The 17,494-nt window shown below is 46.6% G+C and overlaps 1 protein-coding gene across 3 annotated transcripts in view; it reads right to left on the bottom strand.

Moving 5' to 3' along the window:
- Nucleotides 1-17,494, bottom strand: part of FAT1 (FAT atypical cadherin 1) — a 127,714-nt gene that overhangs the window by 11,596 nt on the left and 98,624 nt on the right. For all 3 annotated transcript variants that reach the window (XM_036011727.1, XM_028526451.2, XM_036011728.1), the window contains 12 exons: nucleotides 17,171-17,367; nucleotides 14,711-14,864; nucleotides 13,439-13,672; nucleotides 12,217-12,606; nucleotides 10,162-10,376; nucleotides 9,731-9,868; nucleotides 6,944-7,087; nucleotides 6,297-6,494; nucleotides 5,100-5,901; nucleotides 4,832-4,963; nucleotides 2,459-2,616; nucleotides 1,363-1,825 (listed from right to left, as the gene is read on the bottom strand). In XM_036011727.1, coding sequence (XP_035867620.1) covers nucleotides 1,363-1,825; nucleotides 2,459-2,616; nucleotides 4,832-4,963; nucleotides 5,100-5,901; nucleotides 6,297-6,494; nucleotides 6,944-7,087; nucleotides 9,731-9,868; nucleotides 10,162-10,376; nucleotides 12,217-12,606; nucleotides 13,439-13,672; nucleotides 14,711-14,864; nucleotides 17,171-17,367 — 3,225 coding nt within the window. The remainder of the gene's footprint in view (nucleotides 1-1,362; nucleotides 1,826-2,458; nucleotides 2,617-4,831; nucleotides 4,964-5,099; nucleotides 5,902-6,296; nucleotides 6,495-6,943; nucleotides 7,088-9,730; nucleotides 9,869-10,161; nucleotides 10,377-12,216; nucleotides 12,607-13,438; nucleotides 13,673-14,710; nucleotides 14,865-17,170; nucleotides 17,368-17,494) is intronic.

Raw genomic sequence — 17,494 nt, 5'->3', positions numbered from 1 at the left:
TTCCCTCGAGGTCAAAGGTTGTCTGGACCCACCAGCCACTGCTGGCACAACCAGAACACGGAGAACCCGAGACGGACCTCCTAACCAGCCCTCGTTCGTCACAACTCACGTGAGGTCACTGGGCCCTGCGTGCGGAACAGGGAAAGAGTGGTCCTTTATCTGACTGGCCATGGGATGGCAGCACTTACGATGGCTTAACACCTCCCCTTACAGGCAGCTCCCAAGCTTTTAATTAAGGATTAAATGAGATAATAAAAAAAATAATAAATGGAAAAGCACTTTGAAAAGTATGAACTACCCTTTTAAGAAAGGTGATCTTTGAATTTGCATAAAGGAGTGAAAGAAAAAAAAAAGTCGGACTCTTGGCTGTGCAAAGACTGGGATAGCATGGTCCTGGGGAGCCCGCTCCCAGTGGCCCGATTCTGGAAGGCGGGGGGGGTGGGTACTTCCCCGCTGTCCCCACCGCCACCTCTGATGCGGGCCGTGGCCGTGGCATCTTCTCTGGCCAAAGAAAAGTGGCAGTTTGGGCGCCACTGCATGGCTTCCCTGTTCCCTTCCTCCTGCTGCTGCTGGGATGGAGACTTCAGGACAGCTCCTCCCTCGGTCCCTTCCCTGATGACACAACGAGGACAGCCTCCTCAGACAGGTCACAGGGGCGCAAAATCAGCTTTTGTTCAGCGTACTGCTGTGGGGATAGGCTGGCCTACTCTGTGAGTACAGAGAACAAGAGGAAACCAAGTCTTTTAAAAATCTCACGTAACTCAAGGGTTACTCTGATTTTTGCTCTCTTCATGACAAGAAAGCTTTACTCATCAAACGCGATGTTGGCCATTTTCAGAACCGTGTTCTGTCACTGGTAAGTGGGCCAACGGGTCCAGGATGCAGAAGCCAGAGCGTCCCCCACTAGGCTAGGGCTTGGACACAGGTATGGAGACAGCTCAGGAGCGGGTAGGGCCATCAGGAAAACCAATACTCCCTTCCATGGCTAGCGAGACTAGCAGCTCCTCTGTGCGGGGCCAGCGGATTAAAGGGGGCACCCGGGACGAACTAGGTGGTGCCAATTCTAAATCCCGCCGGGTCCACGCCTGCGCCTGGAAGAGGGGTAGCTGTGGTCGGCCCGGGGCTGCAGGTGCAGAACAGGACAGAAGAGATAGCAGGGCTCAGCCTGGCTGCTGGGAGGAGCTCGAAGCCCCGCTCTGCTCTCCTCAACGAGTTTATAACTCATTCTACTCAATGCCAGCACGGGCGCAGTAGCTGATGATAGGATGTGAATAAAAAGAAGAAACAAAAACACGGGGGGAACTTCCTCTCCAGTGCACACACATTGCAACCCTTACAAAATGATGACGCCAGGAAGCCTACCTCCAGCAGGTGAGGGGCTGCAGATGCCTCCGTTCTGGCAGGGGTTGCTGGAGCAGTCCTCCGCGCCCGTCAGCGAGCACCCCGGGGACACCCCCACCCACTCCTCGATGTGGGCGTAGCTCCTTGGTTTGGTGTTTAAAGGCAGCTCCTGCCCGTTCAGATAAATGGAGTCCATGCAACCCCGGAAGCCGTTCCCAACTTGGGGGCTTCCTCCGTGCCGCGTGCCTTGCTGGCGCACGTGGCCACCGAAGAACACGTGGTGATCCAGGTTCAGGGTCTTCAGGGTCCCCGGGGCCGTGCCCGACGCCGTGTGGACCTGGTCTAGGACCAGTCGAGCGTAGTTGCCGTTCACTTCCAGTGACACCGCGTGCCACAGCCCGTCGTTGACTTGGATGCTCTGCACGGACACGATGCCAGGGCCGCTCCCGCAGTCGAACTTGTACTGCAGCCTTCCGTTGTGGATCTACGACAGAGACAGTCACGGGTCACATTAGTCGCGCCGGGTGTTCGAGTCCAGCCTCTGATCAAAAATCGGGAGGAGAGGCGTGGCTGGCAACTGAGGGCAGAAAGTTGGTAAGGCCTTGACCGTGAGTACTACAGACCTACAGACCTCACGCTCGTTGGTTCCCTGTACAAGTAGTCAGGGGCCTCGGGGGATGGAAAGTTCAAGTGCCCACTGCACATCCAAAAAGCACCAGGAAGTGACTAATAACTGTTAACTGAACAACCAAAAATAGCATCAAGTAATATCAACAGTCCAAAGTTTATCATGCTTAAAAAAATAGAAAGACAGGCAAGAGAATGACCACTTCAAGCTTACGCAGGATGTCTCTATAAAATTAGTAAGACGTAGTATCACCGAGTTTACATGTTACCTGTCGTGTGTACCTAAAAATGTTTGTGAGAAACAGGAATAAATCTCTACACAGCAGAAAAAGCTTTTCACCCCACGGTCCAAAACCTGGATAGGTATCGATGGACTAGTTACATGAGGAATTCAGCCAGTTTACTTCATTTTTTTTCAAAAACAGACGATCCGAACCTAAAGCGGGATTCGCATCTCTCCAGCCTCCCCGCACCTGCCGCAGGTACGCACCTCCAGGATGCTGTAGTCGGTGCCCCGCGCGTACATGACCACCGCGTGGGCTGAGTACGTTCTGAGCCGCAGGGTCAGTTTCATCTCTAATTTGTTTTCATTTTCCTTCAGACGGTATTTCACAAAGCTGTTGCCGGTAAATGTTACAGATGAGCTCCCTGTGAATCAGAGAGGAAAAAATGAATCGGAACCGAGCTGAAGCATATTTTTAAAAGTGTGATTGCATCCCCCTCAGAGGCCGACCTAAGTTTTTATTTGATTAGAATATTATAAAATTCCATTCAATGCAAAGTGTCTAGTTGCTTAATAAACAGCACAGCATAACTTGTTCTCCTTTTGGAAGAGAATTAGACTACTATATCACAAAGAAATAAATTCTAAGACAATGAAAATGCTGACTATAAAAATGTTCAATGTAAAATTACTACACGGCACTTTGGGAAAATAGTTACATGCCCTTGAGGTGGTTTGGGAAACCTTCTGAAACAAGATATAAAACAATCTGATCCTCCCAAATGATGAAAAGGATATCAGTCTCCAGAGACGGAAACTGTTATGTAAAATTATGCACAACTGACAAAATGGAAATTAAATTTCAAAATGAAAAAAGATGCTATTAAGCAAAATCAAAAGATTAATATACACAATGTAATTAAAAAGGGGCAAAAGATCTGAATAGACACTTCTCCAAAGAGGACATACAGGTGGCCAACAGACAGGAAAAGATGGCCAATATCACTAGTCACCAGCGAAATGGAAATAAAAACCATAAGGAGATACCACCTCCCACCTGTCAGAATGGCCATCATCAATTAAGTCAACAAAGTGTTGGCAAGGATGTGGAGAAACGGGGACCCTCACACACCGTTGGTGGGAGTGCAGGCTGGTACAGCCGCTCCGGGAAGGAGCATGGAGATACCTCAAACAATTAAACACGGGTCTGCCTTTTGACCCAGTGATTTCACTTCTGGGAGTTTATCTGAAGAAACCCAAAACAACCCCATGTTCACTGCAGCGTTATTTACAAGAGCTAAGATTTGGAAGCAGCCTACGTGTCCATCAGTAGTTGGGTAGATAAAACAGCGGTGATACAGTCATATGATGGAATACTACTTGGCCACAAAAAGAAAAAAAAAAATCTACCCATGGTTGGACCTGGAGAACATTATGCTAAGTCTCATAAGCTGGTGAGAGAAAGACAATTACTGTAGGGTTTCACTCATATGTGGAATAAAATGAGCAAAGTGAACTAACAAGCAAAACAGAGACAGACTCAGAGAGCAGGCCAATAGCGCTGGAGGGGGGACAGGGTGGAGGGATGGAGCAGAAAGTAAAAAAAAAGAGAGAACTCATGGGCGTGGACAATGGTACGGTGACTGCGGGGGAAGGGGGGTGGGTGGAGGTGGAAGAGGGTATGGGGGAGCAACTAGCAAAGAAAAATTATGATTAAAGCTTAAAAAAAAAACGATCAATATCCAGGCAGCAGAATGCACATGAGAGCAATGTAACACACACAGAGCTCACACACGAAAACAAGAGACAGAACAACCCACACGGTCAAGGGAAGAATACGCGCGGAAAAACCTGAACAGGCGACAAACGGATGAGAAGGTGACTCTCACAAGCGGCCAGAGATAGTCAGATAAGCACTTCACGCCCATTAGAAGGGGGCATTTACTTTTTCGATTGAAAACCTTCAGTACCGGCAAGAGACTGGGGAACAAGACCTTCACACGTGGCAGGGAGAAACAGGAACTGGTGTCGCTTTTTGGGAAACCAACACAATGGTTTACACTTCAAAGTTAAAGTGCAGTTCGCCTCTGACGCAGCAAGTCCTAGTTGTAGAAACGCAAGCACCAGTACACAGGGAAACCTACACAAGGACTCTCTTCAGCGGAAGGAAGCATTTCAACCACCTGAACCTCTGCTCAAAAAGAAAAGGTTGAATCGTGATGGGACAGCCAGGCTAGCAGACTACACAGCTATGGAGAAGAGTTAGGTTTACACGTATTCACTTGCCAAGGCGCCCACAACACACTGTTAAACAGCAAAAAGCAGGCAGCAGAGGACTGTGAGATATGACTTTGTAGTTGCTTTTTAAAGAGAGAGGATGTGAGGGAAAAAGGCCATTAGATCTGTACACACGGGTCTGTGTGTTTACACAAACCCTGATGACAGAGGGAACACTTCGATTCCGGTGAGTTATCATGTAACAGGCAGGAAAAATTACTACTATTACACTTTACTCGTCACTGTGCTTGACATATTATAATAAACATAATTTTACCACGCTTTTTGACTCCATTCAAGAAGACACGAAACGCTGCAAGTGACTTTTTAAAACAGAAGTATGCCTCATCACTGGGCTCTCACCTGGGCACTGACCCAACTTGCCACCTGGACAGACACAGGTGTACTTCTCCTCTCTGGGATCAGCGACACACTCTGACCCCTCTGGGCACGGGCTGTCTTCGCATCCGTGATGGACAAGCGGGCATTTTCCCTCTTTAAGAAAAAATGTATAAAGAAAAGAGGAGAAGAGGGAGAGCTGATTAGTAGAAATTTCAAGAGAAGGACGTCTCCCGTGCAGCCTTCAAAGGCTGCACCTGAAGCCATACTTTCGTACGGTTGTGCGTGTTACCTTTGCAGAGACACACAGCCGTCCGCCGGTGGCGGGGAGTCACGAAACTCAGCCTGGCCGTGCTGTGTGTGGACATGACGTGTTCATCCACAGACACTTTCTCGTCACAGAATTTCCGCGGGCAGGCCAGCCCCGCGCAGAGCCTCTGGAACACACCCAGGATCCGGACGCCGATGATCTCCTCGATGTCGGCCACGGACGCGTTGACCTTGTGCAGGAGCTGCCTCGTGGACCCCTGGGCGCTGCCCGATCTCTCCACAAACAGCAGGACGTCCAGGTGGGGGTGCGGCTCCGCGGGCTGCAGGCTCACCACCTGAATGTCGCTCCTCCTCACACCCAAGACGTTGCGGAGTGCGCGCTGGAAGTTGCGCCAGTAGTCCCCAACGAACTCCTCCGGGGTGAGGTTGGCGAAGCGGATGGCGATGGTGTGGTTCAGCATCTCCTGTGTCACCTGCCGGACATGCACGGCGATGTCGGCCACCGTGGTGAACTTCCCGTCCGTCACGCTGACGTTGAGCAGGTACTGCCCTACATCCAGCTTCTTGTGTGCGATCAGCTTGCCCCCTGTGCTGGAAACAGAGAAGAGGCTGTCTGTCTGGGGGTGCAGGCTGTAGGTGAGAGTGTCGTACACGTCCTGGTCCGTTGCGTGGATCTTCCCAATGACGCCGCCTGAGTATTCCTCTCCAAAAGCAGTGATGAAAATCTCTAGGGGCAGGATGGCCGGAGGATAGACGCTCTCTTCGATGACCCTGATGTCAACGTAGGTCAGAGATGACAATGGCGGCTTTCCATTATCGGCCACCTAGGAGAAAACACACAGAAAAAAGTCACCACTGCGTCATTGTCAACAACTTCTTACAAATGTATTCACATCATTCAAGTTCTTAAAAATGACCAATTATCAGGTAGTTGTTTCTCCACATTAAAGCATATTCTATGTAGCCTTTTCACTAATTCATATTGAAATTGAGCTCCATGATAAAGTAACCAAATGAATCACTGAGCCCCCAAAAGTGCAGTGGAGGAGAAATGAAGGCAGGGAAAAATGGAAAAAAAAAGACAAAATAATTCTACACATTTTTTGTTTTCTCATGACATGTAAGCTGTTCACATACAAGACAATAACCACCAAAGCCGGATTAGAAGGATTCACTTCTAATGAATCCACAATGAAATCACCAAGAAGGACAGCAATACCTTCACACGCAGTAAGTAGTGATCTTTCACTTTCCTGTCGATGGCCGCTGACGTCAGGAGGACCCCTCGCTGGTTAACCTCAAAGGTGCTGTCGTCATTTCCGCTCTCAATAGTGAAGAAGAAGGGGGGGCCGTTATGCGAAGAGTCCTTGTCCGTTACCAACAGTTGCAGCACACTGAAACCCACGGGCTTATTTTCCTGCACACCATGAGACAAACCAAAAAGAAATAATAACTTTCAACAAAACCAAACCTTCATGTTAAGAGACACAGGCGAGTTTTCTACAATGTGAAATGTATGAAAAGCAAAACGCATTGCTGCTCCATGTGAAAGGAGGAGAGACAAGAAGGGGGGTGCTGTGATGAGGAGCGGGGGGCAGAGGGAGGGGGGGCTTGAGTGGTGGGGGAGGGGGTGGGAGAGGCGGAAGGCTGAAGAAGCAGAGTGGGAGAGGGGAATGGAAGGAGGGGTGTTTGAAGGAGGAGCAGGAGGGAGGAAGGTCAAGGAGGAGAAGCAGGGACAGAAGACGACAGGAAGAATCAGGGTGGCGAGAGCACCTTAAAAAACATTTCAGACGAAGAACTGAGGCCAGTGAAAGTGCTCATCCCCGAAGGGCTGTGCTCAGCGTGCCCTCGGCACCCCAACGTTACCTGGATGATCACGCTGTAGTTCTCCTGGGAGAAGACCGGCGCGTTGTCGTTGACGTCGGACACGTCGATGTTCACCGTGGTCGTGTTGGCTCTGGGCGGGCTGCCGTTGTCAGACGCCTGCACCGTCAGCGTGTAACCTGAAATCTTTTCGGAGACGAGACAAGGAGACGGTGTGTCCAAGGCCAAACAACAGGGCTGGTCACACATGCACTCCTGACAACCCAGAAGGGCAGGTCTGAACACCTGCCATCATTTGCTACGTCCCGTACTCGGGCGGGCAGTTCCCCAGCCTGCGCAGGTACACTGCCAATGACGGGCCACACAACGGGCAGTGTCTGCTCCACAAGAAGAGACACCGGGAGTTGGTTAGATTCTCTGGTGCCTCTCAAATCTGTACTCACTCTGTTCCAACCTGAAAACTTTGTAGATCTAGTAACAAAGATTTAGACTGAATTTGTATGATGAGAAAAAGGAATGTTAACATGGCTAAAAGGCGGTACTAACAAGGAAGGCGACCTTCCCTGACGTTACCCTCAGCCGCAAGGGGACAAGCCTTCGAGCTGCTCCCCACCCGTGGGTGCTTACTGACTTTCAACGCCTCTCCCACCAACTTTACACTTGGATTGCAGTCAGCTGCCTACATTTTTAGAGATGATCTCTTCATGTCTTCCTATGTAAAAAACCAGAGTCAAGTAAGGCAGCTTCCTTCCCAGGGCAGCTTCCAGTTGAGCTGTCTCTCCCAGAACAAGGGGTGGGAGAAGCCGGGACCCTGCCCACATCCCGGGGCATGTTCCGCAGAATGTCAGTCGGGTAGTAACTCCAGCGGCAGAGGGTTCGGATGGGGACCTAGCTTGGGAGACACTGTCAGCCACCTCGTCTGCTACCTTGTGACGGACATTACTGGTTTACTAAAGGATCTGAGAAACTCTTCAGTGAAAAACACTAAATTTTGTTCTCCCCAGCAGTACTGCAATCCTAAACATCACAGTCGTGCTTCCTAAACTCCTGTCAACTCCCCGCCCCAAAATAACGAGTCACCGTAGATTTGGCCCTGTTTACCCTCCACTGCCTTCCCTGCTCCCCTTCCCCCCGGGGAACCACCCTATTGTCGTCTGCGTCTATCAGGTTTTTTGTTCATGTATTTGTCTTGTTTGTTCATTTGTTACTTTCTGTTTTATATCCCAATAAGTTTAGTAAAATTAAAAAATAACAGGTCAGAAATGGAATTAAAGAACTGAGACTTGAATGAGATACCGCATCACTATCTCCCCCGAGCCTCTAACCTCAGACCTACCCACTATTGCTCCGGAACTGCATCCTGTATCATCACCAATGTCTTTGCAGCCCTCCAAACCAGGGCTTCCTTCCCGTCTCCACCTCTCCGAGGCAGCTCTGAGTGTGAGTGTGTGTGTGTCGGGGGGGGTGATTGGGTGGACAGATGGATAGATGGATTGAGGAAGGGGTGGGGGGGATGAATGGATGGACAGACAGACAGATGTTCAGCCTGACTGGCCTCACCTCATCTGCTCACATTTCTCTCGACACTTCAGATCACTTCTATAATCATCTCCAGAGGCATACGCCATATGTACTTCCAGCTTTCAAGTCTCAAGCTTGACGAAAATCTCCAGAGAATGGCTGAATAATTGTACTCAAATATGCCATTTCCTTCTAAAAATTAGTGTATCAAAAACCACAGTCAGCCCTGGCTGGTGTAGCTGCCGGCCTGTGAACCAAGGGGTCACTGGTTCAATTCCCAGTTAGGGCACATGCCTGGGTTGTGGGTAAGGTCCCCAGCTGGGGCGTACAAGAGGCAACCACACAGTGATGTTTTTCTCCCTCTCTTTCTCCCTCCCTTCCTCTCTAAAAATAAATAAATAAAATCTTTAAAAAACCCCACATTCCACAACCTGTCCGCATGCTGAGTCCACGCCCTCAGGAACCTTCCTGCTCCTCTGTGACAGCACCAGCAGCCACAGCGAGACTGGAGAAAACGGTTACCCACAGCGGTCACCCACAGCACCGCGCTCTGAGGATCCTGACTCTTCCTTTGTGAAGTTTCTGCATTTCTCGTTGCTCGTCACTGCTCCCTTCCCACTCAGGCTCTTGTTCCCTCACCACGGACTGGCATGGGTCTCCCTACCTCCCTGGTCTCTCGCTAGTCTAAACAACACTTGGACCTACTGTGGAATTCATCTTCCAGCTATGTCTCCTGTGAAGATACACCTGGGCTCATGAATATTCAGTAACTCCCTCATGCCTGCAACATCGAGTCCTAATTTCTCACCCCGGTTTTGAAGGTGGTCCAAAATCTGTTCCTAAAACACCCTTCTAGCTTATCTCCCTCATTTCTTTGTATGATTACTGCACTCCAACACAATGGAATAAAATCACTTAAACACAGCCGCCGGCTTCCTCTCTCCATGCCCCAGTTCCTGCAGTTCCTCCCAGGAGATTCCCTTCTCTCAGCACCTACGGCTTTCCAAATGTCTGCTAGCGTTTAACACCAGCTTCTGGCTCCACGAAGGGCTTCAGAACACTGCAGCCAACGGTAATGTCTTACTGACTATAAAATTTTATCATCCAAACTTCATGTAAGTACGAAGCATATCTCTTATATTCTTACTACATTTTCATACTGTAATTGCTTTTCAACTATTTATATGTTGCCGGTAGGTTCTGAAGAACAAGGCTGGTTTTCCTTCCCACCACGCTGGCAGACGGAAGTACTTCTATTTATTGACTTGGTGATTGGTAAACACTTGAAGCCAAAAGTTCTTCACTCACTGTTTCCCGGTCCAGAAGTCTGGTCACTCTCACTTCTCCCCTGGCGGGGTCAATTGTGAATGGACTTCCTTGATTGCCGTCTATAATTGAATAGTGGATGTGGCTGTTCAAAGGTCCGTCAGCATCATCAGCCATAACCTAGAAAACAGGACACTCCTGCTTAGGAGACAGTTGAGGCGGGGACGGAAGTCATTAAGCAAATCCCAACATCAACAGCTAGTTGTTGTAACAAGGCGATTACTTATAGCAGGGTCAGTAATTGCCCTAATAAAAGACGTTTCCATATCTCTACAGTATTTTCGAATAAGGCCACCACACACACACACACACACACACACACACATACACAAATGCATCGTAGTAAAGTGAACGAACAGAACACAAGTCTCGCAGAGATCCAGGAGGGGGAGCCGTGGGGGGCAAACGCGCACCGTGAGGACAGGCTGCTCGAGCACAGCGTCTTCGCTGATCACCGCCGTGTAGGGGTCTTGGCTGAACACCGGGGTGTTGTCGTTGATGTCTGTCACGTTGACGTTCACCGTGGCGACATCACTCAGGGAAGGTGTGCCTCCATCGGTGGCTTCCACGGTCAGGTAATACTCGTGAGAGCTTTCGTAATCCAGATTCTCGATGAGAAATATGGCCCCTGGACGGAAAATCAAAGTTACTCCCAGCACTTTAAAATGCCACCGCTTCCTCCCACTGTGGCTGAAACGGACACACTTAAGCCAATTTAATTTTCACTTCAAACGTTTATGTATACCATTCATGTGTATTTTCTAATTTTTTAACTCAATATTTCAAAATTGTGAAGTTGCTCATCTCTGATCCTCATTTCTCTTATTTTCCTGATACTCTTTGTGATATTTAAATTGCTTTCCTTATCAATACCATCAACATCTCTGCTATAAAAATGACAACATTTGTTGTCTCTTTTAAATCACAGACTTCATTCTAACTTAATAAAACGAAAACATAAAAATGCTTCTCTTTGGCTTTCAGTTTCCTTTTCCTTCTCATACTTTTTATTTTACTGAAACATGCACTTTTTTTGTGACTCTCTAGAATAGCTATCCCTTTGTGATTTACCAACTCTTTTACATCTTTCCTTTTCACCTCCTTATGGTCCACAGTATACTTCAAGAGCCCTAAACATAAGTTTTATGATATATGTTAAAAAACATTTTAAAATGGCACCCTCATACACCTACTCTTCACCTGAACTAGCTGCACACAATGAAATACAGCTGGAATGGCACAATGTTCTACAATGTTCAAAGACTCACAGCTAGTTGGGCCACAGGTTAACAAGACTACGGAAGTGTTTACGCAGCGAAGTCGAAGCTCCTGTGACTTCTGACCTCGTTGGCACTCGCCCAGCCAGTGTGACTCGAAGTGCTTCAACTGTTCTGTATAACTAGCGTAATAAAAACAGCCAACTTTCTGAGTTATCAGACACTCCCACGAAAAACTAAGATAAGGAGGTGGAAGCGACTTCCCATGAGCTCCCTACGGGCGATAAAAAGGAGCCACTCCCAGAGGTCGGTCCTCTACTACCTTGCAATCTTTGTCTTCGCTAAATCACTACACATCTTACATCTTTTCTAAATCACTAGAGTGTGATACTTTAATTTTCAATTTAAAGTGAATTTGCTTATAGTTATGATAGGTACATCAGAAATGTATATTGTTATGTAGAACTATAGTTTAAAGTCTTAGAAACCACTTTAACCCAGCAATTCCACTGCTGGGACTATATCCTAAGAACACTGAAACACCAATCCAAAAGAACCTTTGCACCCCGATGTTCATGGCAGCACAATTTACAATAGCTAAGTGTTGGAAGCAGCCTAGATGCCCATCAGTAAATGAATGGATCAAAAAATTATGGTACATTTACACAATGGCATTCTATGCAGCAGAGAGAAAGAAGGAGCTCCTGCCCTTTGCAACAGCATGGATGGAGCTGGAAAACATTATGCTAAGCGAAATAAACCAGGTGGTGAAAGACAAATACCATATGATCTCACCTTTAACAGGAACCTGAACAACAAAACAAAGAAACAAGCAAAATATAACCAAAGACACTGAAATAGGGGACAGGCTGACAGTGACCAGAGGGGAGAGAAGAGGGAATTTCAGGGGAGAATGGGAAGGGTTTGCAGAAACAAGTATAAAGGACACATGGACAAAAGCTAGGGGAAGGGTGGTAATAGGAGGGAAGTGGGGAGGGTTGGGTGGGTGGGCTGGAATGGGAGTAAAAGGGAGAAAACTGTACTTGAACAATGATTAAAATAAAAAAAATTTTAAAAAAAGAAACCACTTTAAGTCCCACTTAAAATAACAACTCAGAGAAAACTTGAGTCTTATCTCTTGGAGTACCTACTAACAATCTGGGATCAGTCCCTTTGTATCAGGTCATGTGCTGGGCGATCTGCGCTTCTTGGCAGAATAAAAGGAGTCCTCTCATTTGCGTGGGAAGTTACCTGTTTTAGGATTGATGCTGAATTTCCCATGCTCATTCCCACTGATTATGGAGTAGGTGATCTCGGCGTTGGCTTCAATGTCCCGGCTGGCTGCGTACACCTGGAGGACTTCGGTTCCCACGAGCGTGTCCTCCGACACCGAGGCACTGTACTCGCGGTATTCAAACACGGGCGGGTTGTCATTTATATCCAAGACGGACACGACAACGGTGCTGGTCGCCGTCAGCCTCCTCGGCAAACCCTGGTCCGTGGCTTTCAGAGTAAGGGTGTACACGGCCTGCAGCTCTCTGTCCAGGGGCTTCTCCAGCTGGATGATTCCAGATAACTCGTTGATGGAGAACTGCCCGTCGGCAGAGTCCAGCAGCGAGTAGGCGATCTTCCGGTTGAGCCCTGTCGAGACATGGCGCCCCGTCAGGATGTTTTCTTTCAAGGACTTTAAACAAATTACATTTTGAAACAAACAAACAACCATGTAGCATACATGGTAGCAAAAAGCAAAATGCTAACGTGTTATTTAAAAATTCGTATGACTATGATCTTAAAAAAGTAAACTTTTATATTAACAACTTGCTGAGTAAATATTATTTCATAAGTTATCTGGCTTTTTAAGACCATGTTTTATATAGACTTAGGCTATAGTACCCAGCGGATTTTTTAAAGTCTATTTATTTACCTTCAGTGTCAACACTTTACTTGAAAACTTACATTTTTGTTATTCTTCTAATTATTAACATGACTGAAGAAGTTATTTTTATTCTCTGTTCTATAGATAGCCTAGACTTTTATTTCTCCATAAAAATTCGAAAGGCTTATAAAACTATAACATTTAGAGCATTTGCTCCTGTTATGTTCCTTTGATACTAAAATCTCTTCAAGTCACTAATGGTTTATTCACGAAATACCACGTCATTAACTCAATGGGATGTGCAGGTCAGTTAACACAGTCACTAACCGGAATCTGAGGGACACTATGGTTATCTGACAGCAGCAAGTCCAGTGGGCACAATTCTGAGACCTCAAATGCTCATTAAAAGTGAATTCATTATTCTAAATATTTCCTTCCATTTTTAATGCTAAGGCATGAAATAACAAAACAAGGATGAGTTAGTTATTCAACACGGACGAGGTAAAATAATTAAAGCACCCGTGTGGGGGATGTGTTTTCAAACAGGTTCCTAGGATCTCGGAGCGAAGTCTGGAGACAAAGCCCTCCACGTGATACCTGCATCGGCATCTGTGGCCTGCACTCTGGTCAGCAGCGTCCCAGGCTCTGTGTTCTCGAACACGGTGATGGTGTAAGGATCGGCGGAGAACTCGGGGGCATTGTCATTCACATCTTCTAACGTGAGCACAATGTTGGCTTGACAGAACCGCCCCCCGCCGTCAGTGGCCTTGACTAGAAGATGATAAACCGCTTGCTCCTCGCGATCCAGGGGGGCTAATGTTTTCAGCTCACCTGAAAACAAACAAACCACCATGAATGGACTCACTTGAGATTTAAGGTGTGAACTGCAATACTAAATCTCCCCTCTTCTCCTTTTCTCTTACAATTACAAAATCCGAATGACAGCCCTTCTTTGGAGAACAGTTTCATGATGACAGTCAGCAGCTGTGTGCGTACAGTGAGCTGCAGGCTTCCAAACCCTGCAGGCGCCAACTCCCTTGGCCATAAAGATCTCGAGGCTAGGACCTCCTGCACTATATGTCATGTCACAAAAGCAAAATAGCTACCTAATTTGCCGAATTTAAATTTTTAAGAAATGACTCAAAATATTAGATTCATAGCTTCATAATTAGTTCTTTGGTAGGAGACAGCTTAATAGAAAACTATTGCTTGACCTCAATTTTAACAAAAGACAAATTATAAGAGGAAAACAACCCTAGCAACTTAAAGATGAATAACATATCATGCATTATTTTAGTGAATATGCAAAATTATAAATTTATGCTAAAAAATTTGTGAATACAAGCTATATATAAAATGGATAGTCCTGGCTGGTGTGGCTCAGTGGACTGAGTGCTGGCCTGCAAACTAAAGGGTCACCAGTTCAATTCCCAGTCAGGGCACATGCCTGGGTTGCGGGCCAGGTCCCCAGCTGGGGGTGCATGAGAGGCAACCACACATCAATGTTTCTCTTTCTCTTTTCCTCCCTCTCTTTCCCCTCTGTCTAAAAATAAATAAATAAAATCTTAAAAAAAGAATAAAATGAATAAAGTGAAAGCTTGAAATATACTTTAACTTCTGAGTTGTTTTTTTAAATAAAAGGTGACATGAACAATTTTAAATCCTTGACTATTGATTTTTTAATCTCACACCCAATTTTACACATTACATTGCTGTTTGAAATCCTAAAAGACGACAATTTTGCAATATCCAAGTACAGTTTTACAAGAACAACATGTAATTTTTCAAATTCTACAAGTGATCTAAAAACCACCCATACACATGATTTTATTGAAACACAATTAATTTTGCCCCAAACTCTGTCATTACCTGTGTCTGGATTGAGTTTGAACTTCTCTGCACCTGGCCCAAATAACGTGTAAGTAATTTCGGCGTTGGAGCGGATGTCCGCATCCATGGCAGAGACCTGCATGATCAGTTTCCCAGGAAAGGCGTCTTCTGGAATCGTGTCTGCATAGAATGTCTACAAAAATTTGAATCAATATTGTTAACAGAAAACAGTGAGAGTCAGCATGACTGCCAAGGGGATAACAGAAAGGAAATCATTTCACTTTGGCCACAGAACACACAGGAAATGACTCAAGTTAAAAACCCAAGGAGCTTTCAGAACTACTTTTCTTATAAAACAAGGAGCCACGTAACAGCTAACAATTCCAGGTTGCTGAAAGAGTCTGATCTGACATTTAACCTACAGAGTTCTGAATACAGTGCTTCGTGGCTTTGACTCGGTTTCCCATTTAATTTAAATTCTAATGAGAAAATATGCCTAATGCTCCACATTTACCCAAGGATTGGAGAGAACAGATGCCTGTTACATCATATCTATCAATGTCCAATATGGAAATGTATTGTTTGCAATCGTTTTTAACATAGAACCAAACACACACAGCTGAGAAAGAAGTGAGCTTCATGCCAGGGAGAAAACGAAGGTTCCTAAGGCCATGTGATCAAGCTGGCCCCTCTGAGACCTCCTCTAACCTCCCTCTCCGCATGCAACCTAGCTCGCAAACGAAGGGTTGTTTCCAACTATTTAGAAATCCATGCCATAAACTGAAACACAAGACAGGTGAGATTTTGCTGAATTTATTTTCTTAACCCAAACTCAAGTTCAGGTGAACAGCATTTTATGACTCATGAAACTCAATGTTTTACAATACTGATGCTTTGAAATGATCTAGCGTTCTAATTTTATTTTTCCTGAAGTTGATAGGGTATTACATTGAAATAATATGAAAAGTGTTAGAAAATAATAAAACACACATTTAGTCTCTGTCTATAGGATATAAATATATATATGATACCCCACACTCCAAAGTGCACGCACATAGACTGGAGTGAACTCTTAACGCCTTAGAAGCTCCATGCCCATCCTGACCAATCAGAGCAAAGCAGTGCGCACTGCCGAGAGCAGCTCTGTTCCAGTCCACGGCATCTCACGCTCACCGCAGCCTTCTCCAGCTGCTCTGTCCCTCTTCAAGACCACTCTCCCCTAGACCCAGCCTTCCCTCACCCGGCCACACTCCTCTTCCTCCCTTTCACTGTCCACATCGATTTCCGCAGTGGTGCCCACTGTTTAATCTAGAGCAAGCAGGCATCCCTCTGTATCATGAGCTCAGACCACCGTCTCTGAGACAGTCACAATCCCAACCGTCCATTTCAACCTCAATCATACCCTGCTCGCCTTCCTGCCTCCCCAGACTCCTTTGCTCTCGGGAACCCACCCTGACAGCTACGTTCTCTTCCTTCCAACTCCCAATTCCTCCTCCCATCTCCCTCGGGAAATACCTATCTGCTCTCTTTCCCTTTTCCTTATTACCCCCTCAAATGAATGCAATTGTCAGTTATCCACAGAAACGGCCAAATTTGCATATCCTTCCCTAATATCCACCCTCAATTTCACCATCTCTAAACATATTCAGCTTAATGCCCCATTAGCTTAATCTCAACAAATCCGAAGTGGAACGCAATGCGCTTCCTCCAGAAGCAACCCCCCACCCCCACCCCGGCTTCTCTTTGGTCTCTCCCCTTCGCTCCTGTGGGAAGCATTCAAGTTGATCTTGACTTGATAAGGCCTTGATAGGGCCTGTTATGCTGTCACCTCTGGGCAGGACCAAGTAGGTGCTCCAGGCCTCTGCCCTGTCCCCACCCTTCTGGCACCTCACCCCTATGCTGCCACTGTTCCTCCTGCAAACGGACAGGACACTACCAAACTCACCTGGCCCTGAGAAACTCCCTCCCGGCCGTGTCCTCTCCACCTTTTAAGTAGAAAAGGGCTCCACGCCCCCGTCTGCCCCGGGATGGAGGCCCAGTGTTCACGCAGAATGGCGGCTCCACCGCTGCGGGAGCCACGCTGCAGACCCTGCAGCGTCTCGGGTGTGTTAAGAGTGAGTGCCCCCAAAACGGCGAAAGCAAAACTGAACCCTGTACGAAGAACTGCTGGCCAGCTGTTCTCTCCAAAAAGCCCTCATCCCCAAATAAAGGGAATCTCTTCCTAAAGTTAACTTTAATTTTAAAGTTAAACACGACTGCAATCTGGTCCATAATTTACAGCATTTTGGAACGATTTTAAACTATTCAGCACTCCCTGAAACAGTCCCGACGCTAACCTGTCTCTTGCCCCATTTCCCACTCACCTGTGCCTGGCCAGTAAGAGGTTATGACCTGAAACACATCTCAGTAACACCATGGTGTCTTGGGACGGCCCTACTGGTAGGTTTGAGAAAGAAATCCGAATCTGTAATCGAGGAATTTAGAGAAAGAGCGGCGTACCTTTTCACAAACTGGACTGTTGTCATTTGCATCAAGAACTTTCACTTCAACTATTGCTTTTGATGAGAAGGTCCCATCCGTTGCTGTGATGGTCAGAAGGTAATTGTCCCTTTTTTCCCTGTCCAGCGGTTTCTTCACATAGACCTTCCACTCGTTCTGTATATTTTCAACAGCAAACTGCCCCAAAGGATCCCCTCCTATTAAATCAATGGAGGAAGATGACAATCAAACTTGTTGGAATAAAGGAAGAAATAAGTAACATGAGAAATAAGTTATACAATAGATTTGTAATGTCACGGTTTGAAAGAATTAAGGTTTTTAACA

The sequence above is a fragment of the Phyllostomus discolor genome, chromosome 11 (genome assembly GCF_004126475.2).
Source record: "Phyllostomus discolor isolate MPI-MPIP mPhyDis1 chromosome 11, mPhyDis1.pri.v3, whole genome shotgun sequence".
Lineage (NCBI taxonomy): Eukaryota > Metazoa > Chordata > Mammalia > Chiroptera > Phyllostomidae > Phyllostomus > Phyllostomus discolor.
Note: the sequence above shows the minus strand (reverse complement) of the source record. Positions and strands in the feature narration are given on the sequence as shown.